A 27093-nucleotide genomic window follows, 5' to 3' on the forward strand; every position below is an offset into this window, starting at 1 on the left:
TTGTACTTTTTTTCTTTATGTTAATATAAAGATTGTAATAAAAAAATGATAACAATAATAATAAAAACCCAACTATTCTAAAAGAATTTTTAGAAAATGTTTCCGTTTAAACTTGCGATATATGTCTTTTAATTTTTCTTTTGATACAATATGCAAAATATTGACTCAACATTTTTAAATGGTACTCCAAAAAGAACTAGATATACAATACTGCAAAATAGTATTTATTAAAGAAGTTTCCCGCCGCTTTACTCAACGTGGTCGCTTATGACCTAGGCGGGCATCAAATCACAGACCTTTTCATTCATAAGTCAGCGCTCTAAGTAGGTATTGCCGTTTTAATATGAATTTCACATTTCCGTTACGATTTTTGCATTTGCTGAATACTTTTTCATTTAGGATAAATATTTTTATAATTTAAATCAGTATTATACTTACCTAATTTATAATAAAATAAAAAAATTTCCGACAAAGTTAAAAATAGAAAGAAAAAAACACGAAAAACTATAATAAAATCAAAATATTAACATATTTACATATGTACACCATAAAAATTCAATTTAAAAAAAGGATCACAATAAATAAAAAAATATAATACAGAATATCTGAAGCAATTAAAGAAAAATCATTAGCGAAATGTTTAATTAAAAGGTTTCTCCTCATGAACCAATCAAAGTACCGGTAAAGATGAGAATGAAAAGTAATTTTGATATCGTGAAATCATCTCTGATATCTGTTTTCTGATATTCCGATATTAGAATTCGAAATGTTTGAATTCGAACATTTTGAATTCAAATAAATTAAAAAGAAAAGCTATGATTACGAAATTTAAACTCGAACGTTTTCGTCATCTGTGAGATCTATATCAGAGAGTGTGATCCTTGATAGCTGACTAGAAACACTCTCGCTACGCCAAATTCTTTCTTTATCTGGGGAGTTGTTTGTATTTCCAGATGTTGTGGACAATGTGAAAAGAGATCCAGACGACTGATTTCTTTTTTGTGAAGTATATTCAACTGTTTCAGTTGGATTTGCTTGTAAAGAAATAGCCGCTGGATCAGGGCCTTTGTAACGATCTTCTTCGTGAAAAACGCCACTCTGTCTTAAATTATGGGAGGGCCACTCATAATCATAAGGTGATAGCTCTTCATCGCTGGCTATAATAGTACTTAGGGAACCTCCTCGTGACATAAAACCTTCATCCTTAAATGGTTTTACACCATCCATGTTGTCTTCGTGTTGATCTTCAACTTCAGCAAGTTTAGCGTACAACAAATTGCTAACATCAATTCCGCCTGCAGCTTCGCCTCCTCCTTCTTCCATAAAATCTTTGAGACTTTCATGACTCCCCCTTACAATGCCATTACCTGATCCTGTCTGTCTTGATTGGAAACTGTTAGATTTTTGTGAATCAATTGATATCGAGTTTTTCGGTGATGAATTAGAAGCCTTATATCTAAAATTGTTTTTCTCGTCTATACTTTTAGGGTTTAACTTAGAAACGCCTTTAAAAAATGGCCGATGTTCTGCACCTTGTTCATGATAGATACCAAAAGAAAAAGTACTGGCTTTATCCGTCACAGATGCAGAGGTTTCACTGCTTTTGTTTAGTAAACCTATGACGGAAGAAAGTTGAGTTCCACAAGATTTCTCAGGAAAGTCTGAACTGAAACGAGTATCAACCATATCAAGGGTTGAATGTTTATTATATGAATGTAGAAGCTTGCATTCAACTGAAGATTTAGGAAGATTTAACTTGTTACTATTATAAAAAAATGGTTTTTTATAACACCTATATGATTTGCGACGACAGTAAACAATGCATAACACCAAAAAGATTAGAATTACTAGAACCATAACAGAAGCAAAGACAATAAGAATTGATGAACTTGTCATAGACTGTTTGGGTTTAAGGGTAATTTCAGAAAAAATCTCACATCCAGCACAAGTATAATTAACTATGATAAAAACATCTGTTAAAGAATATAATAAGTTGCTAGGAGGATAATTGTCCGCTCTTAACTTTAAAGTATATTTTGCAACATCAGAAGCACCTTGTTTGTTGTTAAAGCGTAAATCTTTATTTAAAGTGATAGACCCACTATTAGAATCCAACGAAAACTTGTCTGAAAATTCAGATATTATAGTGTAATGAGTGATGTTAGCTTCACCACCATCTTTGTCAAACGAATCAACCTAAAAATCAACAACAAATTTCAATAAATAAATATTGAAGAAAGTCTTCAACTTCATAAAATTTAAACTATTTAGCAAACTTCATAAAATTTAAGCTGTTTAGCAAATTCTAGTGTAATTCAGTATTCTAAGGGTTTTAATGAAAATATTTATATAAAAATATAATAAAATATAATATATATATTTTTTATTAAAATCGTCATCACTATTGATGAAAATATTGAAATACAAAAAATATAGTTTGTAAATATGGAACAAAATTAAATAACAAAAATCTTGCATTTGTCAAAGACCAAATCTTTAAAATTATTTATAATAATAAAACCACATATCTCAAGACTGTGTTCAGTGTTAAGAACAAGGATCAAGAGGATTTAATCATGACAAATTCAGTTCATTATATAACTATAATTGATAAGCCTTTAATCAACTTTTTAACAAACTAAATAACAACATTTTATTTGTAAAAAAAACAGTTAATAGTTTCATATAAACATTATAAGAGGGCTATCTCAAAAATTAAATAAAATACTATTTAAATAAAATTAAACAAATATATAAAAAATACTTTTTAAAAACAAAATTTTAAAAATGGACTAAAATGTAAAAAATAAATTATTTCATGGGACCCAAGGACTTTGTGTACGTACACAAGCTGAAATATCTATTAAATTTAATGACTGAAAATGTTGGGCAACTAAGTACAACTCGTTCCTATTGGTGCCCAACATTTTCAGCCATTGACTTTAATGGATATTTCAGGTTGTGTATGTACAAAAAATCCTTGGGTCCCGTGAAATAGTTTTTTTTTTTACTTTTTAGTCCATTTTTAAAATGTTTTTATAAAAAAGTTTTTGTTTTAAAAAAGTTTTTTTATATATTTTTTTTATTATTCAACAGCGATTCTATTTATTTACAGCGATTCTTATTTATATTACTAAAGTCTGTTTTGCGTTGTTTGTTTTAATTACTTTTTTTAACGATTTCTTTTATTATTACCTCTGACCTCGTGTTTAATTTGCGCGGACACTAAGAAAATAAACCAACAAGAAAGTTAAATAAAATGTTGTAAAAAGTGGCAAGTCACAAAAAGAGCTGTTTGAACCCAGCCTATACAGAGCAAGAAAAATATATACAGTCCCTTGAGATATTTTGGAAATAATTTTTTTTTTAATATTTATATATTTAACAAAGCATATTGTTTGAAAACGGAAGTAAATTAGGGAGGCTGTTTAAAAGTAAAATTTTAACAAGTGCAAAAAAAAACAAAAAAATAAAAGCGGAGTGTAAGACTTATATTCTAAAAAAAATGTTTTATGATTAGTCGCAGTTGCCTGCTCACAAATCATTAAACCTGAAAATCACCCCCCTAGTCTGGATCCACCAAATCAAAAAATTGCCTTCCCTCCTTCCTTCTTAGATGGTCTAGATCGAATCCAATCATCGAATCAAAAAAACCTGAAAATTACCCCCCTTACTAGATGGTCTGGATCTGCTCCTGATGCAGTGAAGGTAACCTTAGTATTTTGCAAAGTTATCGTTTTTATTTATCTAAAAAAAATTTGAACTCAAAGCTTAACCTTTCCTATAGTTTCACCAACTTCAAGATTACCAGGAATATTAAAAATAAATTTAGAATTGGTGAACAATGGAGCATATTCGTTAACATCTTGAACATGAATTTGATACTCAAAACTTGATACTAGCGGTTTTTGCCCACAATCTGTAGCCACCACTGTTAAGTTATAAAGTGAAACTGATTCATAATCTAACGAATTTTTAGTGTATATTAAACCTGAAGTTGAATCGTTCATGTAAAACATTACATCTGTTTCCAAGATACTGTATAATATCTAATAGGATAATAATTTTAGAAATATAAAAACCTATAGTAAAAAATCTAATTCATTTATCAAAATCTACTAAAACAAATTCAAAACATTAAAACCTACTAAAAAAAAATTAATATTTTACTTATTAGTAAACTAAGCGAAACTATTTACCATTCCATTCGATCCCTCATCTGGATCAAATGCGTATGCATTGAAAACTTGTGTGTTCGCAGGTAGATTTTCAGAAATTTTTATCTCTTGGTAATTTGGAACATCTACCTTGAACTCTGGAGGGTTATCGTTTACATCCAATACTTCAACTGTTAGACGCGCAAAGTCACTTCGCCCAGATCCTAATGATAATTTATTCAAGAAGGTAATGACATAAATGTAATAAAATAGTATAAAATAACAGTATAAATATAAAACATAAAATGCAAAACATAAAAAATAGATGCAAACAGTTTTGCTTGATCTTTAGGAGAGATAATAAGATCAGACACATCTATTAGAAATGGAATGTTAGACTTACCTTTGTTAATGACACTGCTAAAGATTTGGCAAAAGTCTCTAGAAACTAACTTCTGAGATAAAATATGACATGTGGTAAACTATGAGCTTAACCTCAGACAGAACCTTTTTTTCATTGATTTCTTGCAACAACAACAAAAATGTTCTCAAGAGAATTGTTCTTGTGAAAAAGATGAAAAAAATGATTACTATTAGAAATAACAGTTGTAAAAAAAGTTAAAACCATGGTAACTATGAGGTAACCACGGAACCATGAGGTAGAATGGAACTTGACTTGAAACTGAAAATAAAGAAATAAAGCTTTCATATCTGCCTAAACCATGAGATAACATTAAAGGCACAATAATCAGCAGAGAGACTAAAAACTTTAGCCCAAAGACAACCATAAAGAAAATCTTGAAAGAAATCCCAGTCACTTTTAAGGTAGTAGTAAGAAATGTGATGATAGGATGAGTCTAAAGAAGAAACACAAGATAAAAGTATAGTGAGATCACATGGCTATGAGCTTAAAGGACCACTTAAAGGACCACTTAAAGAAATATTTAAGAGATTAAGAAACACAAAAGTTATGAGTTTTAGTGCCAGTAGGACCAGTGTGATAAGCATTAAGTCACTAATAACAACAATATGGATGAAAGATAAAGAGAAAGTTCTCGGTCAATTTGTTCAGAAATAACATTGAGAAGAAATTCTTGAGAAGTAGAACAATAAAGAACAAAATGAAAAAAAGTGAAAAAAAGAAAGATGATTGAGTGAAGAGCTTAATTAGAACACATAAAAAAATAATCAGGAAATTCAAACCTGAATTTATGACAAATAAGTGAATTGATATGCATGCGGTGGTTGATGTGGTTAGCATGTGGCAAGCATGTGGCAGAGTTTTTGAAAATCAATAGGCACCAACACTTTTCTCATTTTCTAATTCATCTCAATTTTTTCTTCTAAACTATATTTATCTCAGTTCATGAAAACTTCAGATCTAACGTCATGTTTCCATAGAAGTATTTTTTATGAAAATTTTCAATTTATAAGTCTAAGTTATTATTTTTCAAAAAACACGCATAAAACTATTTAATTCTAGCATGGCTTGCGGTCAAATGACCATTTTCTAACAGCTGTTTATTATAATTTCAATAGGCTTTAATATGACAATATAAATTTTATACTTTGGTGAGAAACCAAAAGCAAATTGAGATTTACTTGGTCGACAATATTTAAAGCCCGTTTACATTGAAAGTTTTTGTTTTTATTGATGACTGAAACAATTATTTTCTGATTTTATAGGCAGATTTTCACTGAATTGGTTTTAATTTATTTTTGAGATAAAATTTTTTTGTGGATAACTAGTAAAAATTAATCAACGAGGGGTCAGGGGGGGGGAGTTCTTAATAAGCTTAGGGTGGGTAAGAAAATTTTACAAAAATATCCCCCTCCCTCTCTTATATTAAAGACTCGAAAGTACATTGAGTTCACCCCTAACTTTTTCTGCTTTTAAACATGGCATTAGCATTCCTTTAAGCAATATATACCTTACAATGGCTTGATCTTTTATTCAGTTTTTTAAAGCTATTAATTTAGTTCATAGTTATAATCTGCGTGTTAATGATATTATTGAAAAAGTGACAATTATTCTTTCAGATTATAATTTGGATTAAAGGATGCTATCATGCAAAAGAAACTTAATTATATTATAAGACAACTTAAATTTAAAACTGTGTAGCAAAAGTTTTTCTATAGCTAATTACTGCTAAGCTATTGAATCTTTTTATAACTGCAACTATGACCAATTTCGTAATTTATTAGTGATTCCAAGTTAACAAAAGCTGCAGTCTTCAATTTCTGGCACAAATATGGATCTTGTTTTACAAAAAACATTAAAAAAAGTAAAGAACGATCATCAGAAAAATGCTTTTTTGATAGTTGATGAAGTAAAAATCAGACCAACAGCTGGTTATTCAGTTTTAAAAGGGATAGCAAAAAATGATCCAAAATGTAAAGCAACTTCTATGCTATGTGTCACAATGAAATGCTTAATGGTGGACCTAGTTTAATACTTTCTGTTACCCCTGTTCACAAACTAACATCAATGTGTTAATTTAGTGTGAAAAAAGCTGCTTTTATAGTTGAAAAACATGGCGGCATTATTAGTTGAAAAACATGGTGGCATTATTTTAGGATCTGTAAAAGATAATAATAAAATCAATCAGCAATACTGCAAAATTTTCAATAGAACTACTGACTATCAGGTCATTTATCCATTAGATGATCTGCCTGTTTGATTTCTATTGTTTGATACAACTCATCTTCTTAAATGTTTAAGTAACTGGATTTCTGAAAAGTGTCAAAAGTTATCTCATGACAACAAAAACCATTGGTTCCTTTTCTGATGTTAAAAATCTATATCAATATGAAAAAAATAACATTTAAAAAATCAGTTCCTATATCCCATGCTGATGTTTATCTTTCTAGTCTTCATGCGGTAGTGGTGTAGTAGTAGAGCGCTTGCTTCATAAGCGAGAGGTTCCGAGTTCGATTCCCACCATGTCCCTGGTAGTACCGCGCTCAATTTGTTTCTCTGCGCAGCGGCCTTGTTCGTCAAGGTTTATGTTTCAGAGTTATAGAGTTGAGAGAGGGTTATAACCACAATTAAGTAGCCTCCTCATCTGTAGTGACCTTCTCGGCCTTGGGGAGGTGAATTTAAAAAAAAAAACAAAAAAAAACTACAGAATGTGTAACATGTTTTAAATAATATAATGAGAAAGTAGTGCTCTGAAACTAAAAGGAGCTCATGAAACTCTTTTATTAAGCAGGTTATATATTGGTGGAGTATTATTAATGTTTCTGCAAAAGGGCAGAGTATTAGACTAAGAAACCATAACCAATCTGTGCAAAATAAAAATTCAAATAATCTGCAATTAATTTTAAAACAATTTAAATCTATTAAAATCAGAACATGGACTCAAACGAATTCAATCTGTTACTTGTGATACCAAAAATCCATTGTGCAAACTACTGAAGGGTTGATAGCTGTCTGGAACCATTTGTTTTCAGTTGGTTTTGATTATGCCTTGCTTCACAAACTACAAAGTGACAGAATTGAAGGAGAATTTAATGTTTACAGACAATCAACAGGGGCAAATGCTTTCATGGCAGCTTTGAAGATGTGACCTCAATTGAAACTTGCATTTATGATGTGATTCTTTCTGAAACTGAAGAGAACTCTGCTGCCTATGTGGCAAGGTGGCTGGAGAAAAAATGTGAGGGTAATCTAGTTTATGCTGAGGATGAACCTATACTAACTAATGAAGTTAAAGACTTAATTGAAGAAGTTTCATGAGAATATTTGACATTTCCTCATGAGTGTATTTATCAGCTAGTTTGAATGCATGTTGTAGAAAAAGATTTACAAATATTCTGTCTATAACTGAAACAAATAGGTCTTTTATCAAAGTATTTATCAGACATCAATTAAAAAGGCACACCTTGCCAAGTAATATTTATTTATAAATAGACTTTATTAACATGTTGTTAATTTGCTTATAGAGTTTATTATATTGACTTTTTATATTCAAAAAAAAAGAATATTTGTTTATTTTTTTACAGATAACTTTTATCTAATGTTCTTCATTTTTTCATAGGAGATTCTTGTTAAAAGATTATCTTATAGAGAGTCTTGTTAAAAGATTATCATTTTGTAATCACTAAATCAAGATGTTGTTGAATCTGATCTTTCTTCTTTAACAACATGGAACTTTCAGTGACTGTTGAATTTTAATTCAAACAAAAATAATCATTCTAATAATTATTAGAGTTTTATATTGCAATAGTTGATATTCTTATATTAATAAATAACAACAGTCTTATCAAAACCTCCACCTTGCATTTTCTTGGATTATCATTCAATACTGACCTCTAATGGAAGCCATATATACAAGCCATAGCAAAGTTAGCATCTGCAAAATTGCTTCTCTTTATTGTGTTCATCATTTTCTTACTCCATTCTCTACCTTTATAAACCTCTTATTTAATCTTGTTTGGAATATTGAATATTGAGATCTTCTCTCTTCTAGATAAAGCCCAACATCATTTTGCAACTGTTGTTGCACTTTATCTAGCTGCCAAACCTAATCCTGTCAAAGTATTTGTATTCAAGACAATTTAGATTGTTTTCCAAAAACAAATAAGTAATCCTTTTTGGATCCATTTGACACATTTGAAAAGAATCATTCAGGCTATAATCAAACGAAAAAGATATAAAAAAAAAAAGATTTCTTGATAATTTCTGTTAAAAGCGTAATGAATGCAAAAGACCAAAATTAAAAATTTTTTCACCCATCTCATAGAACTTAACAGTTGTGCTATTAAGGAATATTTTTTGATATAGTAGACCATTCTCATTACGAGTTCAATGACAAGTTTAATGAGAACTTAATTTGATTTCTGCAAATCAGATTGATCTACTAAAAGAACTGCTTGTTTTTTGGATGTAGACTCTGCATGCTTAAAGCAGCAAGATACTGGTTTTGACTTCTGAACATATTTTATCCCCTCTGAGACTTGTTGCAGCTCTTTGATCCATATTTGACAAGTTAAATTGAACTTGGCATCAGAGGCGTGGTGGCCTCAGAGGTTATGCGGGATTCCCGCATGGGCTTTTCACTTTTTCATCTAAATATGGGCCTTTTGGCAAATTTTAATTTTTTCTACATTTTAAAGAAGTTCCACAATCATTTACAATATTTATGTTTGCACAAATTAAATTTTATTAATACCTTGATTTTAAGTCTTCAACTTTGAACGCAATTATATTAGTATTTTGCATAATAATAATTTTGCTCTGAAAACAAAGTAGATATTTGAAGACGTATTATGATTTTTTTTTCATAAGAAAGTTTATGAACTCATAAACGGTTTTTAACGATCGTAATGTTGACAAAATAAATTTAAAAATGTCCGCAGACCCATATTATTGTTGGACTTAAATTAACTTAATTCAAAATTTAACCCCAAAATATTTTTTTAAATGAACTAAAACGCAATACAATTACTATATAGTAATTGTATTGCGTTTTAATTCATTTAAAAAAAATGTTTTAGTGTTAAATTTTAAATTAAGTTTTATATAAATAAGTATCGAACTCATGTTTTGCATTTTTGTAACGTTTCCAAACAGATATAAACTTGTTTTATAATAAATGAAGTTATTTATTTTTATGCAGTTTATATTATTGTATGTTAATAAACAAATCACCCCGTAATATCATGTCCTCAGACAGATTTAAAAAAAGATGATAGCTGTGCAAAAAGTACATTTAAAGAAGATATGTTTTATGCAAACTTTGAACTATGAACTATAATTACACAAATAAGACCTTTTAAAAATAACGTAAAACCATATTATTTAACGAATTTATTTTAATTGAGGTGTGGGAGAACCGCAAATATTTTCAAATACAATTTGATATTACACCTTAACAATTTACTTATTTACGACACATTTTTATTACTATTAATTTTAGGTAAGTTTAAAATAAATTATAAAGATTCCATAGCTTTAAATTTTTTTATTTTCATTATTTTAATTTTGTTTTATTTTCGAAATAAAAAAACAATAAAACAGCTTTTTTGGAAAAAATATGAAATACTTTCAATTTAGTAGCTGCTAAAAACTATGTTATAAAAACTTTTATGTTTAAATTATGTTAATAACGGCACCATTTTTAGACCGGCATTTTTACTGTTGTGAGTTTACACGAAAATGTTCAAAAAAGTTAAAACACCGAATTAAACAAAAGCATAAACTATCTATAAAATGAACTTCTTATTTTTGAAGATTTTCAATATTTATTTTAGAAAAAAAATTATATACAATTCAAAAAAATTTATATTATTATACAATAAAATATATATCATTATATAGTAATAGAAAAATTATAATCTTTGATTTTTTAATTTTGTGTTAGGCTATGTTCTTCAAACAAAATACTAATCATATTTGCTTGCGGTAAATTGTGTTTTAAGAAAATCAGAACAAAAGCGTGGTCGCTGCATGGTATTGTTACCATTTTTTATTTTGAAGTATTAGAAACAATATTAATAATTACAAATCACAAATACAATAATTAATAATTACAATATTATTAATTACAAATATATTACAAACAATATTAATAATTACAAGTGTTATCTCAACTTGCTAGTTTGTATTGATGATTTATTAGAATAAGGTCAGTTATTATATATATATATATATTATATATATATATATATATATATATATATATATATATATATATATATATTTATATATATATTTATATATACAGGGCCGTCCCGAACCAAATTATTAGGGGGGGGGGGTGAAACTCCTGTAAATGCCAACTCAAAAATAAAATTTGTAACGCTCGAAAACAGTGAAATACTGGGCCTTTTTTTAAATACACCTACTTTTTAGGTTTTGGGGGTCTCTGACCCTCTAAATTCTGTACTCCTAGATCATTGAACAACTTAGATAAAGCTCTGATCCGTCCAACGGATTTGCAAAGTTTAGAGCTTGGGTTATCGTCATTACATGCATCGATTCGATGTTTTGAGTGTTGTGTTAATGTACACTGAACATTAACACAGTACTGAAAACTATTCATCAACTATTCTTAATGGTTTTAAAAATGACAAATTTTTGCTTATTTTTTCAAACTTGTTGAAATCTATGTAACTGTACAATGCATTGTATAGTTATGTAGATTTTGAGGATAAGTTTTTAAAAAAAATAAGCGAAAATTTGACATTTTTAAAACCATTATGAATGGTTATAGCAAGCTTGCCTAAGGCAAGCTATGATTTTGCAAGTAATTTGAGGGAAATTTAATAGAACCCATGTTAAACTTTTTGAACTTGTTGGTCAAAAAATTATTATTATACAATGCCAAATATTTTTGAGTAGAGTAAAGTACTTATGTTTTAATAATAAAAAAAAGAAAATGTTTGAAGAATTCACTTTTTTGGGACTTTCGACCACGGAAAAAATATTCTGGCCTACTGAGCATTGGAGTAATAGCTATCATATATGAAATGGGCGTATATTACGATATCAATGTTTCGATGTTTCGTCTTCTTTTAACATATTAAATAATATTTCTAGTTCTGTTTGAACTAAGTCATAATCTTGAAGATTTGCACCTTGACTGGCTGGTGAAAATATTGAAATAGATTTTTGTACATTACCCAATGAAATATTAAGTTTATTGAGAAAACAATAGATATAATGGTTCAATAGAAGAAATACATGATTTTAAATTTTCATTTGTTAGTTTTAAAATGGTATCAAGAACTATTTTAAACTCTTTTCTATAAAATAAATTCATTGTAAATTCTGTTTGTGTTGTAGAATTACAATCAAATCGTTTAGGAGCTAATCTTCTACGATGATGGTTTCGAAAATCAGCTTCAGAGTCTATTCCAAGTAAGGTGGCAAACTCTTTAGCACTATTGATGAAATTGTTCATTGCATAATCATCAGAGTTGATTGATGCTAAAATTTTCATTGTGCTGTCAATTAAAGTTATTGCATCAATTATAGACAAATTTTTTGCCTCAAGAGTTTCAGTAAGATACTTTAGTTTGTACATAATATTCTTCATGAAAGATATAGAAACAATAAAATCAAAAGAAAGTATTTGTTTTCAAAGAGCAAGCGCTTTTGATCTTGTTCCTTTATCAAAACATTCGTTTAATAATAGAATTTCATCAAGGCTTTCAACAACAGCTTCTAATGAATTCCATACAGCTTTAACACTTTCAGCACGAGCTGTCCACCTGGTTTTTGACAAGTTTCTTAATTGTAACGCATTTTCAATTTTGGAAATTTTCTCATTAAGCAAACCATATCTTTTATTACTTGAGGAAAAAAAGACATAGAGATTTTCTAATATATCAATAATACTTCCAATTATACTACTAGCATCACAACTATGTTCTAAAAACGTGTTCAACCGATGGGCTTGGCATGGTATAAATATAATTTTGTGACCAACAAGTTCAGAAAGTTTAACATGGGTTCCATTAAATTTCCCTGACATATTACTTGCAAAATCATAGGATTGAAAGGGTATTAACTCCGGATTTAATAAATTACTTTCTAAAATGTTGACTATTTGTGATGCTGTACCCGAACCAGTTTTATCGTTTCCTTTTTCAATTCCAAAAAGTCGCTCAACAGATTTGCCTTGACTATTAACATATCGGACACATACTGATAAACGATCCTAATTTGATATATCTGGTGTAGTATCAGCAGATACTGAATAAATGTTTGCTTCATGTATTTCTTTTATTATTATGTTACGTGTTTCTTTAGCTAGTAGTTCAATAAATTCATTTTAAGATCGTGGACCTAAGTAAGTAACTTTATGTGATCGTAAAGAAGACTCCTCCATCCAGCATTTCAATAAGGGATTATGCCTAGAGAGTAATTGAACAAATTGCATAAGATTCTTCCACTTTCGTCACCATCACCTCGAAATGCTAATCCTTGTCGTGATAATGTTCTAGCAATATCAAATAATATAACTACAATTTGTTTATTGAAATCTTTTTCTTGTTCTAACTTAATTGCTTCTTTTCTATTTGATATGTTTAAAATCCTATCAGTATGATTTTCAGTTGTCATAAATTGATAATAATCATGTAACGCTGCTTTATGAGAAAAACAAGAAAAATGTTGCTGTAATTTACCTAATTTTTTAACTCCACAGCTTTTCATTTTATGCCATTGACGAACACCAGGTTTTACCCATGCTGAATCTTGATAAGATCTTCCTGGACCATTTGAAAATAAATTACATACAAAACAGTATGCAGAATCTGTCTCAATACTATATTCTAATAATGGATATTCATTGTACCATTTAGGATTAAAACTATACTGTTTAATGTTGTTAACTGTAGTATTAACTGGATATTTAGTTAATTTCTGCTGATGTTTTAAAGACCGCAGTTTCTTACACAAATAACAGCTTTGGGGGTGTGTGACACCCCCTACAACCCCCCTTCGGGACGGCCCTGTATATATATATATATATATATATATATATATATATATATATATATATATATATATATATATATATATATATATATATTTATATATATATATATATTTATATATATATATATATATATATATATATATATATATATATACACATACATATAAATATTTTTTTTGGAAGGGCCTTTACATCAAGCATATATGGTAAAATACCGCATATATAGGCCTTTTCATAAAAATCCCGCATGGGCTTTTTAGAGCCACCACGCCCCTGCTTGGCATGTTTTGCACGTTTGGCTGGCTTTTTATCTGTGCCATTTACCAGTCATTTTTAAACAATGGATCAATCAATCACTCTTTATTAAAATAAGATAACATTTAAAAAATTTTAAATTTTTGTTTATTCTAAAAAAGAGAATGAAAATATGGTTTTAAAAAACTTTGAAAATCTTCACATGTTACAGCTATTTCTACACAAAAAAGCGTCTAATAGTTTCATTTAAATTATTATTAATGGTTCCAATCAAACCTGTATAAATGTTTTACATAAATTTTTTTGTTTGGTTTATATTGTAAATAAATGATCTGGAAAAAAAGTTAATTTTTTATTATAATGATCAAATATTATATTTGAACAATCTTTTAAGCTATATGATTATTAAATTAGTAACCTAAAAAAGGAATATTATTTGCTATAAACCATTTTAAAACATTAAAATAAATGAGTGCAAAATAAAAAAATTCCCTGATTTTTCCTAACTTTTAACTAAAACAATATTTCCCCTCTGATTTTCCCTGATCTTATCTAAATTTCACTGACTTTCCCTGAATTCCCTGATTTAGTGGCAACCCTGTACCATGGTTGCTGCCAAAACAAGTTATCATCACTTGTTCCATCAACCAAAACTCAATTTCAGGTGACTCGTCATTAACAAAGCTGTAAAGCCGTATCTATCTACTTCCTTTATGCTCAAAAAATATTTTTTCATATAGCTTTTTTCCTCAAACATCAATGCTTTGTAAATCTATCCTGTCATCATGTTTTCCTGACACATACAATTTACAATTTTTAAAGTCACCTGTCAACAGTATTCTTGCTCTTTAACTCTGTTTTGTGATCATAACTCAATAACTCAGTGGTTGCATACGCTAGCTTGCAGTTTTGTTGTGAGTTGTTTGTTTTAAAAAAAAGTATGCAGATATTGAGGAGTTTGCTAGATAAGTTTCTGAATCTGTTGAAAATAAAGTAAAAGGTAAAACAGTTTATGATTAAAAAAAGAGTCAAATTTGGTATTGATGGAGAAAATGAATTCAGGGGTTGAGGCCCAATTTTTAGTTAACCCTGTCATTAAAAAGCACCTTACGCTATGTTGTGACACAAAACAAATAATAAAAAAAAGTTCTATTAAAAAGTTGTGTAGAAATAACTTTTCGATATAGCTTTTAAATGAACTTTCATTTTAAACTTCATTTATATTATATTCTATAGATATACAAAAAATTTCACCACATAGATATACAAAAAATATTCTCATAAACATTTTTTCTTGTTTTTATTTTATAATTTCAGGTCACTTAAATGTTTAAAAACAATTCAAAATAAAAAGTCGAAAATTTCGTTTTGCCTGTTTATTTGCACATTTTATACACACATTGTGTATATACAATGCAAGAGCTAAGAAACACCTTTTTAACAAAACTTCTACTATATTTTAATCCTGCAAAGTATAGTTTCAACCAATCAAATAAGCAAAATTTGCAGCCCCATAATGCATTACTTTAAAGTTTTTGTTTTTACAAATCAGATAGCTGCTTTCAGAAGTGAAGTACCAACTTATCTGATTTTTCATATGTGTTGCAAACCCTGCGAACAAATCAGATTGCACCATTACATAGCCAAGAACCAACTAAATTGTATGGTTTCTAACTAAATAGTACACAAAATCATAGTTTTCACTATAGATTTTGTGTACTATTTTACTTTTTAAAGAAACTTTAATTTTTAAGTCAAGAAAGAAACTTTAATTTTTAAGTCAGGAAACCTTTTACTAAAGTCAACAACAAATGTTATATAAGTTTCTTGATAAGATTCTTAATTAATTTTTGTACCCTGTCACTTGCAGGACTTGATGGCGTTCTATCCAGTAAGTGACAGTAGTGGTTAAATCACTGGTATTTGTACATTCCTATTTAAAATGTTTTGTACATTCTAAACATTTTTCTGTGCATTTTGAATCAGTTAAAAGCAAAATTTGTTGAAACCCCCTATCAGATTGTGAGAAAAAAGTTTTAAAAGTTGACAAATACCATAAAGACCTTATAAAGTACTTATAAAATATAAATTTAAAAAAAAATCTGTAAAATAATTGATAACCTTTATGATCAGCAGCTTTTATGGTAACTTGCAGATATGGCCTAATCTCTCTGTCAAGAAGTCTTTTTGTTCTTATTACACCAGTATCAGCATCAATTGATAACCACTCATTTTCATCTTGTCCTGAATGTATCTCATATCTTACTTTACCATTTTCTGTTGCACTATCATCAGCATCAGTAGCTGTTACAGTCAGCAAAATTTGACCAGCATTTTGATCTTCAAGAACTGATACATTATAATCATGTTCTTCAAATATTGGATTATTATCGTTAATATCAAGTACTTGTATTGAGACAATACATTTTGTAGAAACATCTTGGTGATTGGCAATTGCAGCATAAACTTCAATGTTGTAACTTGATTGCATCTCACGATCAAGTTGATTGTTCACTGTTATAAGTCCAGAATCAGCATGAATTGAAAATGTTTCCATTTCACTTCGTATAGAGTATTTTATATGTTGATGGATGCTGTTAGTAAACAATGCAGTTACAATTCCTACAACAGCACCTATGCTAGCGCCTTCTGATATTTTCATATAATAATGACTTTGTTGAAATTTAGGATAAATTGCTTTCTTACCTTCAACCTCAAGCAACACAATTGTTGTAGATTTAAGATAACCAAGTGCCATGTTAGAATCAAATGCCACAATCTGCAACTCCATCACGGTTGCATCTTCATTAAATTGAAATTCTTTGTTTGTAATAATCTTGCCAGAATCTTGTTCAATAGTAAAGGCATCTTGTGGAGGATCTAACAAATACTGAACATATCCATAACTGCCACTGTCTAAATCATCTGCAGAGACTTTAGTTATGTATTCTCCTTTTTTGATTGTATCTTGAACCTTTACTGAATATAGTTGTTTTGTAAAAATTGGTTGGTGATCATTAGAATCAGTTATAATAATATTTAGTTGACAATAGGTTTTATGCAGCCCATCTGATGCTGAAATGTTTAGGTTATAAAATTTAACTTTTTCATAGTCTAAATATTTTGATTTTTTTAATATTATAGAACCAAGGTTTTCATCTATAGTGAATGTTGAATTACTACTGTCTACTATTTCATAAATAATTTCAGTTGTTGAAACATCTATGTCTGTAGCTCTAACACTTCCTACAACACTACCAGAAGTTACATTTTCACTTACAAATATAGTATCAACATTTTGAAAAACTGGAGGATTATCATTTCTATCTTCAATGATGAGTGTATAATAGCTATCACTGAATCTAGGAGGAGAACCACCATCGTATACCCGCACAAGTAAGTTATGCTCTTTTTTAGTTTCATAATCAATAGGCTTAAGTAGTGTCATAACTGTTGTTCCTTCAACTATTTCAAACATACCGTCATCATTACCAGAAATTATGACAACTTTAAGCTTATTTAAATCAATATGGTCATCATCTTTAACATCAAAATAATTTAAAATATGTGGTTTGAAATTAGAAGAATCAGACTCCAAATACCTATACTGTTTATTCAATGGTATAATCTGAGGATCATTATCATTCACATCATTAAGATTGATCACTACAGTTAAGTATGAACTAAATGTTTCATCGTTTACAAATATTGAAGCAAGGACTCCAAGCATTATAATTGGATACTTTTCATAGTCTAAAGATTCACTTTTATTTACAAAAATGTTTCCTTCTTGATTAATGGCTAAACCTAAATCTGGATTGGTAGCTTCTAAAATGGTATAAATGATTATATCATTGCTTTTGGCCTTGGCATATATGGTACCAAGTACAAATCCATTTGGTGGATTTTCATCAATTGTAAAAATAACAGATTTATTAAGAATCTCAATTTCAGTGCTGTTGCCAATTGTAATTAAAACTTGAACATATGACTTTTTGTAACCACCATCATCAACAGCTTTGACATGTAAATGGTATTGTCCTGGCATAAGATTTCTATCTGTAATAAAAATTTCACCTGTAGAACTTGATATATTAAAATGATGACTTGGAGGGTCAAAAGCATAACTCACTCCTTGCTTTCCGTTAAGATCAGCATCTGAAGCTTGTACTTGCAAAACATATGAAGAGGTGACTTTTTCAATAACTTTTGTATACATTGATTGCAAAAACACTGGGTAATTATCATTCATATCTATAACTTCAATAATGACTCGACATAAATCAAATATTTTTGAATCACTATCTATAGCTTTAACTTCCAACTGGTACTCTTTTTTCTGTTCATAATCAAGTGAAACTGTTGTTGATATTGCTCCACTATACCGATCAATAATAAAATGATCAATTGAATCAACTAACTCATAGTAGATTACAGAATTTCGACCAGAGTCTTTATCTGAGGCATAGACATGTAAAATAGTCATATTAACAGAAGTGGTTTCTTGAACTTTAACATAATACACTTTTTGCCCAAATTCTAGTTTATTATCGTCATCATCCACAACAACTATTGTCACATTTTGATAACTCATGAAGTAGGGAGGTGAAGTATTCTCAACAAAAACACTAAACTTATATTTGCGACGTTCTCCTCTATCTAAACTATTTAGTAGGTGCAGCTCACCAGTCGTTTTGTTAATGAAGAAATAAGATTGAACAGGAGAAAGAAAAAAATTTACAGCAGCATTTATACCAATATCCAGATCAAAAACTTCAAACTTATGAATCTTAGTATTGTCAGATCTAAGCTTCTCAAAGACATGCAATTTTACTTTTTCGCCTCCACTTAAAACTGGTGCATTGTCATTGACATCTTCAATATCAACTACCACAGTGCAAAAATCTTGCCCATATGGATAAGCAATATTTTTTACTACAGCTGTCAAAATAAAGGAAGAGTGAACTTCTCTATCAAAACTTTTTTTACTAACTATAATTCCAGTTTTTGGGTCAATAGAAAATTTGTCAAAATTGTCAAGAAGGTCAAAAACAGATTGAGTATTTTCTTTAAAAATATCTGAATCAATGTATGCCAATTGAGTAATGTAGGAACCAATCATCATATTTTCTTTTATTACTGCATGATAAACTGCTTGACTAAATTTAGGTGGATTATCATTAATATCGTCAACAAAAATAGTAACATTTTGAGTACTACTTAAAGATGAAATTAAATTTTCTCTTAACTCAACCAATTTTATTGTTAAAATGTACATTCTTCTAACGGATGCATTAAGAGGTTTTAAAGTAGAAAGATTGCCGGTTAAATAATTTAAACTAAAAAATCCTGCGTCATTACCAGACATAATATAGTAGCCTATTGCAGCGTGAGTTTCACCTTTATCAGGATCTTCAGCTTGAATGGTTGATACCATAGTGCCAGGATTTTCTCCTTCTTGAATTTTTGCAGATGTTGCTGATTTAAACACAGGAGGATTATCGTTGACATCTTTAATAGAAATATACACTGTAAATGTATTAAAAAGACGCTCATTTATATTTGCAGCAAGATCAGTTATGCCAATCTTCAAACTCAAAACCTCTTGTTCTTCATAGTCAACAGAGTGAGTTAAAAAAAGCTCCCTACTTATTGGAGACAATTGTACTGGAGCATTAGATGGATTTGTGGAATTAATAAAATAAACAACAAAGCCACCAAGATCAGCATCATTATCTAAAGCTTTTTGCAAGATTGCAAAAGGTATAAGAGTTGGCCAATCCTCACTTATAGTGTATCTCTCAGGATTATCAGGGTATGTGGGCACATACTTATTTTCTGGTATTACATATATATTCATCATTATAAAATCTGTTAAAAGAGTCATTTTATCTTTTTTCCACAACCCATCTGCACTTATACGAAACTGGTAGTACTTGGAATTCTCAAAACTAAGAATTTGGCTAAGTTGCAATAAACCTGTTGTTTTTAAAACTAAAAAAGGTACATTTTTTTCTATAATACTGTAGTTAGACACAACAAATTGGTTATTATAACTGATTGCATCATTAATAATTCCTTGTAGTGGCAGAGACTTTTCTGAAACAGCAGCCACCATGCAGCTATCAGTAAAAAATGTATGCTGAAGAAGTGGCACAACAAATATGACCAACTTTTGATAGTTAAACAATAATAATCCATCTCCAACTTCTTCTACACTGACTGTTGTTTCATAAAATGATTGCATTTCAAAACCGATTTTTTGTTTTGTATAAACAGCACCACTTGAGGAGTCTATTCTAAATATGGATAAAAAATTAGAAGTGTTATTTTCAGTGGCACCTAATTTATATTTAAGTGGATAAGGAACTACATCATGGTCAGTTGCTTCTATTTGTATCACAAAGGAATTCATAATTGTTTCTCTAATGACACATGCTAAGTATGCAGTAGCTTTAGAAAACTTTGGTGGGTGATCATTTATGTTTTTGATAACAATTTTAACTTGAACAATACTTTTCAATGAAGGTTTTCCAAGATCTTTTACTGTGATGGTTACACCAAATTCTTTGTCCCCAGATTCACTGTCAAACTTCCTTAATGATCTAATGATGCAGTCAGATCTCCCAAAAACGTTTTCACTATCGTGTGTAAAATCATTAGATAAAATAAAAAATTCCATATCTGCATTAGTACCCTGATCATTATCAAAAGCTGTCACAATGCCAACAACTGATCCAGCTGGGGATTCTTCATTCAAATAAAAAATATAGCTGTTTTTTTCAAAAACTGGAGAGTTATCATTTTCATCTTCAACTATAATAGTCAATTTAACTTCATTTTTCTGAGGGGGTAAACCTTTATCAATAACTTTTAAAGTAAGTAAAAAATACTGATTAACTTCATAATCGATAGCTTTTTTTAAGTAAAGAGATCCATTTATACTTAGAAAAAACATTTCAGAATGTTTTGAACTAACTAATTCATAAATCAATTCTCCGTTTAAACCAGAATCCTGATCTGTTGCATGAACTGTAATGATCAGAGAGTTTAAAGGTAAATTCTCAGCAAGATGAACTACATATGAATAGTTAGAGAATATTGGCAAATTATCATTTGTATCTAGAACTTGGATTTTCAGCTGTAGTGTAGCTTTATGAAATGGTGAACTTTGATCTACTGCTTCTATATAAACAATATATTCTTTAACCAACTCATAATCTATTGTCCCAGTAGTAAATACATTGCAACTTTCACTTGAGACATTAATTGGTCCACTAGCATTTGTTATGCTATATTTAACTAACCCATTTAAACCCAAATCATTATCAAATGCTTGGCACTTAAAAAATATGTAACCAATTGGAACGCCTTCTAAAATAGAAACAGTTTCAGTTTTGTTTACAAACCATGGTTGATTATCATTTTGATCTAAAACATTGATTTGAACTTTTGTAAGATTTATCAAGCTTATATTTAAAGAATCAACTGCTTTAACTAGTATGAAATGCTCTTTTCTTTTTTCAAAATCTAAAACTGTATTTGCCCGCAAAGAACCTGATATAGAATCAATACTGAAGCTATTATTGCCATCAGCTATTTCAAAATTAATAAAAGCAGCACTTTGAGATAGTGGTCTAACAGCTTGCAAGACTCCAACAACTTTACCAATTTGATTATTTTCTACCACATTAAAAATGTAACTATTTTCTGTAAACACTGGAGGCAAAATACTTGGAGGGAATATATTAAGTAAAACTCTTGCTGTACTTATTCCAGGAAAACCTCCTGCATCCTTCACACTAACTTGGAAATTAAATAAGTGTTTTGGATGTTCTTTTAAGTTATGATTTAAAATAACACCCCCAGTAGTTGAGTCAATAGAAAATGTATCATCTTCAAAGATAGCTGAGTAAGATGATAATGCATTGCTACCTTCATCTAAATCGTAAGCAGTAATAAAAAATGCTACTTTATAAAGAGGAAAGTTTTCAGTGATTGATACATTGAAAACACTTCTTTCAAATTTAGGAGAGCAGTCATTTAAATCAATAATGTTAATAAAAAGTGTTCCCTTTCCACATAGTCCTCCACTATCAAATGTACTAACTTCAAATTCATAGCAACTTTTCTCTTCACGATCAAATATTTTTAATGATGTTATAATACCTGTATTATTATCAATCTGTATAACACTACTGTTCAAATAGTATGTAATCTTCTGGGAGTCAACTGTATCTACATCATCAGCATGAACCTGGCCTAAAAAGAAGTAAAAACAATTTTTTTATCATCATCATCTTCATCATGTGTGTATATATATATATATATATATATATATATATATATATATATATATATATATTGGGTGTACCAAAATAAAAAAAACATAAAAAAACTCTCTACTGATTCTCATTCTTTAAGACCTAAATAAGACCTTAAAAAATATTAGGGTTCTAATTTGACTGAATGTGCAAAATGTAAAATTTAAGTTTTACAGTTTTAATGTTAAGCTGGCTCATCATCATTAACAGAAAATAAGTTTTTTTACATTTTTGACAATTAGAAAAAAACAATTAGATGTGTATAAATCATATGCAACTATTATTGCTACTATTTAAGCCTGGAAGTTTACATTCATAAATTTAAAAATAGAAAAAAAAGATATAAAGCTAATATTTGTTAGTAAATCCAATATTTTATTGCGGAAAAAAATTTCTCAAAAAGCACAACTTTTTAAACAGTATTCAAGCTCTTTTTTGCTCATACTTTTAGTCAAATTTTTTCAAGACTATTTTAGTTATACATTCAATTATAGTAAGACAATATAAAATATTTTTTATAAGCAGTGAAAACTTTTACAGCTCTTTGTTTGCTGCCATTAGTTAGGACACTAACCAATGACTGTTATTTCAATTATGCAGCGATTGGTTAGAATTCTAACCAATGGCTGCATAATTGAAATAACAGTCATTGGTTAGTGTTCTAACTAATGGCAGCAAACAAAGAGCTGTAAAAGTTTTCACTGCTTATAAAAAATATTTTATATCGTCTTACTATAATAGAATGTATAACTAAAATATAATCTCAAGCACTACAAAAACAATCAGTGACTGTTATGCAAAAAAAAAATAAACAATCACAATTTGCAACGAGATCTTAAACTCGAAAACAAAAGTTTTTCAAGTATGTCATGTTGGGTCTCAAAAGAAGCAAAATTTTAAAAAGTTCAAAAATAAATATCTTTTGTTATTAAAAGCACTTTGAAAAAAAAATTAGGCAAAAACTATGGAAAACCACACTTTTTTTATTTTTTGTTAAAAAATTACAGTTTTTATGCAATAAAACATAAAATAATAAATTTTGTATAAAATATTTATTATTTTAAAATATTACTGCTTTGAGACCCAAAATGAGATATATTTGAAAAACTTTTTTTTTTTTGCATTTAGGTTCCTGTTTCAAATTTTAGGCTTAAGGTGGCCCCTTTGGATCTAGTTACATTTTAAAAAAAGTTAACAGGATTGCTTGTGAGAACCAATACATCTCTGTATTAATTTTTCTACAGTGTTAATTCAACTACAGATAATTCATTTATCTGTAGTTGAAATTATCATTCAGATGTTGGAAATTAACTCGTTATTAATTTATAACAAAGAAACATGTTAAAAAACAGTTCTAAAACAATTGCTACATATACAGTATATGTATATACTATTTTTAAACACATTTCTCTGTATATAACAAGTGTATATTATACACTTGTTTAACCACTATCATCTAAACAAGTTTGTTGACAAACAAAATATGTGTCTGGGACAGAAAAGTGTATATTATACATTTGTTTAAACTTAAAAATTTTTAACACGTTTTTCTTCATATAGTTGTTTAACCACTACCATCTGAACAAATTTGTTGACAAACAAAATATGTGTTAGAAAATTCAAGAATAACCCACAAATGTAATCTTCATTTTATAAAAGTAATAGTTTAGCCTGATGTAACTGCAGGAAAGATTCTTGAAAGGAAATGTGCATTAGGGTCAAATCAAAAAACAACAACAATAAAAAAATATATAGCCTTCCCTCATCTATTGACTTGAGGAGGTGAATACATATTAAAAAAAAATCCTTCTTTAAAAAAACTGACAAAACTTTATTTACCAGGAAAGCTGTAGTCAGCTTTGCTGGTTTTTTTTTGATTTGCTAATTTATTTACCAGAAAAGCTAATAAACTGTGGCACCCTTAAAGAGTGATTTGCAAGTGTGTATGTATGTATGTATATATATATATATATATATATATATATATATATATACATATATATATATATATACATATATATATATATATATATATATATATATATATATATATATATATATATACATATATATATATATATATATATATATATATATATATATATATATATATATATATATATATATATACAGGGTGTTAGCTAGCCCAATGGTGTCGCGTATAACGCGGAATTCCCAATGGGCTTAAAATTCCCAAAAGTCAACGACCTTTTTTTTTTTTTTGAGTGTTTTTTTGAGTTTTTTAGGACCTTTTCTAGAAAATTCCCAACATTTTCTAGAACAACAACAATAAAAATTCCCAATACAGCAAAAACGCGGTATAAAATTTATTTCTGGTTAACGCCTTGATATATATATATTATATATATGTTCAAAATTATATAATTTAACATACCTATAAATGATCCAACTTCTTGATTTTCTGTTATATTAAAAACCATTATTAATGGAGAAAAATACGGAGGGTTGTCATTTACATCAATCAAATTTATTTGTACAAATGCATAGGATCTAAGCTGAGGAATTCCGTGATCAAAGGCACAAATTTGAAACTTTATTATTGAAAAAAGTTCATAATTAACACTCTGAACAAAAATTATTTCACCATTTTGTTGATCAAGCTTTACAAATTCAGCTCCTAAAAAACTGGAAGAATCAATTTTATATGATACTTTTCCATTTTCACCAAAGTCAAGATCTTGTGCAAAAACCCTAACAATAAGTTCTCCAATACCTATAGATTCTTTAACTGAAATATTATATGTTTGTTGAGAAAATTTAGGAGAATTATCATTAATATCGCTTACATTAATTTGAATTTTCATTTGAGTAAATAGAAGAGCTGATAAGCTATCTTTGGCTATAAGCAAAAGAAATAGATACGGAGTTAATTCTCTATCAATAGCTTTTTTAGTAAACAAGGAAAACTTATTTTCTTCTTTTTGTAGTTCAAAATAATTAGTATCATTAATGAGTAGATCAGGAACCAAATTTTTATTCATAGAGTCAGGATCACTTACTAAGACAGAAGCTACTTTCCATCCAATAATCTCACCTTCTACTATTTGATAAATACCTGGTAGTGTAAAAATAACATCTATTAATGGAGGATTATCATTGCAGTCCAAAATAAAAAATGATAATATAACAGATGACATCTTTGGAGGATTTCCTTGATCACTTGCTATACACAATACTTTATAAAAAATCCGTGACTCTGCATCAACAGATTTTTTTAAAAATACATCGCCACTTGTTTCATTTATATAAAAATCAGCAGTTCCATGTAAACTATACTTAATCTGAGAATTAGACCCAGAATCTAAGTCTGATGCATGAACATATCCAACTTTTTCAGATACAGTGGCATTTTCGTATATTTCAAAGTGATACACTTTTTTGTCAAATTCTGGCAGATTATCATTTTCATCCAAAACATTTAAATTTACAGATAAAAAATTGCAAAATGATGAGACACATGCTGAGATGTTTATTAAATAGCATTTCTGGGTTTCATAATCCAGAGGCAACAGCAGCTTTAAAAATAACTCATTCTTGTCATTGGTCGCAATTTGAAACTTATCAACAAAGTTTTCAGATTTATATCTAACTTTTAAATTTGTGTTATTTAAAAACTTAAGCATTGTCAATGAATTGATTTTACTGTTTTCTTTCATATAAATATTATATGAGAACTCAGAAAATAATGGAACACTAAAAACCCAAATAAAAACTTCTACTGATTCTTTGTTTCTTGCAGATGATACAGTAAAGTTAAAACAATATTCATTTACTTGAGGCTTATAATATTTCATTGAGAAATTTTTTTTGGAGATTATTTCCCCTGATAACTCATTTATACTGAAATACTCAATCGCACCATTTTGTTTAAATGGAAAATGACCGTCTATTTGACCAACTTTACTTCCAGGTGGTTGATTTTCACCAAAATAAAAAACATAAGAAGCTTCAATTTTATAGAAAAACAGTGTCACCAAAAAGTAAGACTTCATTTTTATTTTTATTTTAACACATATTCTACCCTGATAACCAAATCTTAAATATTAATCAAAGCTTTAGGCAAATTAGTTTGCTAACTTAGAAATGACTGTGCAAAAAGACTAATTACTAGTTAACTTTTTAGTTTAAAACTTTAAAATTAGCAAATTTTAAAAAAAATGTTCCTATAAAAACATACTAACTATTAAGTTAAAAATCAAGCAACGAAGGACTTTTGTTTACTAAGTGTAAAACATTAAAACTTGTCTTTGAAATAAGTGCCGAAACTCCGTTTACATTGTAAATCCACTATGTAAAGTGACACGAAAAGTTATTCTAAACACTTTCAAGCAGAATTTTTAATTTACGTGCTTTTTTGTACTATTGTTAAAAAAACTTAAAGGAAAACTATAATAAAGGTTAATTTTTAAACTAATGACACTTTTTATGTCTTATGAAAGTTTGAACCCTAGCACCGCGGTCGCTTGAAATTAAAAATAATTACACCATATTGATGGCAACCAAAATTGGAATAAATTTATTTGTTATAATTGTCATATTTTCAATGCTTTGAAAGTAAAGGGCTAATGGTCTGTACAACCTGCAGTCTTGTTTACTACAAACAGAAGTCACAAGTCTTTGTAAAATCTATTTTGCGCAGAGTTGTATACTGCGATGTATACATGGATACATTGTAATACTTTAAAGAGTACATTGCTTTAAAACGTCATTATAAAATTGGAATTCGTGAAGTTAGTGGAGTTTTAAAAGTAATTACAGAACTAATTAAAGAATAACAACAAAAACATTCTGGGCATATATTCAAAAAGAATGTTTACTTTATGATCAACATAATATAGTTCTCCTCCGCCATATTCCCCTTCCCAAGAATATCAATATCATCTTTTT

The 27093-nt window shown here is 28.7% G+C and overlaps 1 protein-coding gene across 1 annotated transcript; it reads right to left on the minus strand.

The window, feature by feature from the left end:
* Positions 1–505: 505 nt before the first annotated feature.
* Positions 506–26504, minus strand: LOC100213040 (protocadherin-16). Its single transcript, XM_065812175.1, has 5 exons — positions 24581–26504; positions 15983–22123; positions 4200–4381; positions 3777–4049; positions 506–2196 (listed from the first exon to the last, which is right to left on the minus strand). The coding sequence occupies exons 1-5, from the start codon at positions 26196–26198 to the stop codon at positions 829–831; spliced, it is 9582 nt and encodes a 3193-aa protein (XP_065668247.1). The 5' UTR covers positions 26199–26504; the 3' UTR covers positions 506–828.
* Positions 26505–27093: the final 589 nt, after the last annotated feature.

This window comes from Hydra vulgaris, chromosome 12, assembly GCF_038396675.1.
Source record: "Hydra vulgaris chromosome 12, alternate assembly HydraT2T_AEP".
NCBI classification, from domain to species: Eukaryota; Metazoa; Cnidaria; class Hydrozoa; order Anthoathecata; family Hydridae; genus Hydra; species Hydra vulgaris.

Bases quoted from the DNA above. Each gene is read 5' to 3' on its own strand.
- LOC100213040 (XM_065812175.1), bottom strand. From the start codon at position 26,198: ATGAAGTCTTACTTTTTGGTGACACTGTTTTTCTATAAAATTGAAGCT. The intron at 4,382-15,982 runs GTTATCAATTAT...AATTATCATTAG, and splicing joins AAAAGCTGCTGATCATAAAG to GATCTGGGCGAAGTGACTTT. The intron at 4,050-4,199 runs GTAAATAGTTTC...TTATCCTATTAG, and splicing joins ATGAGGGATCGAATGGAATG to ATATTATACAGTATCTTGGA.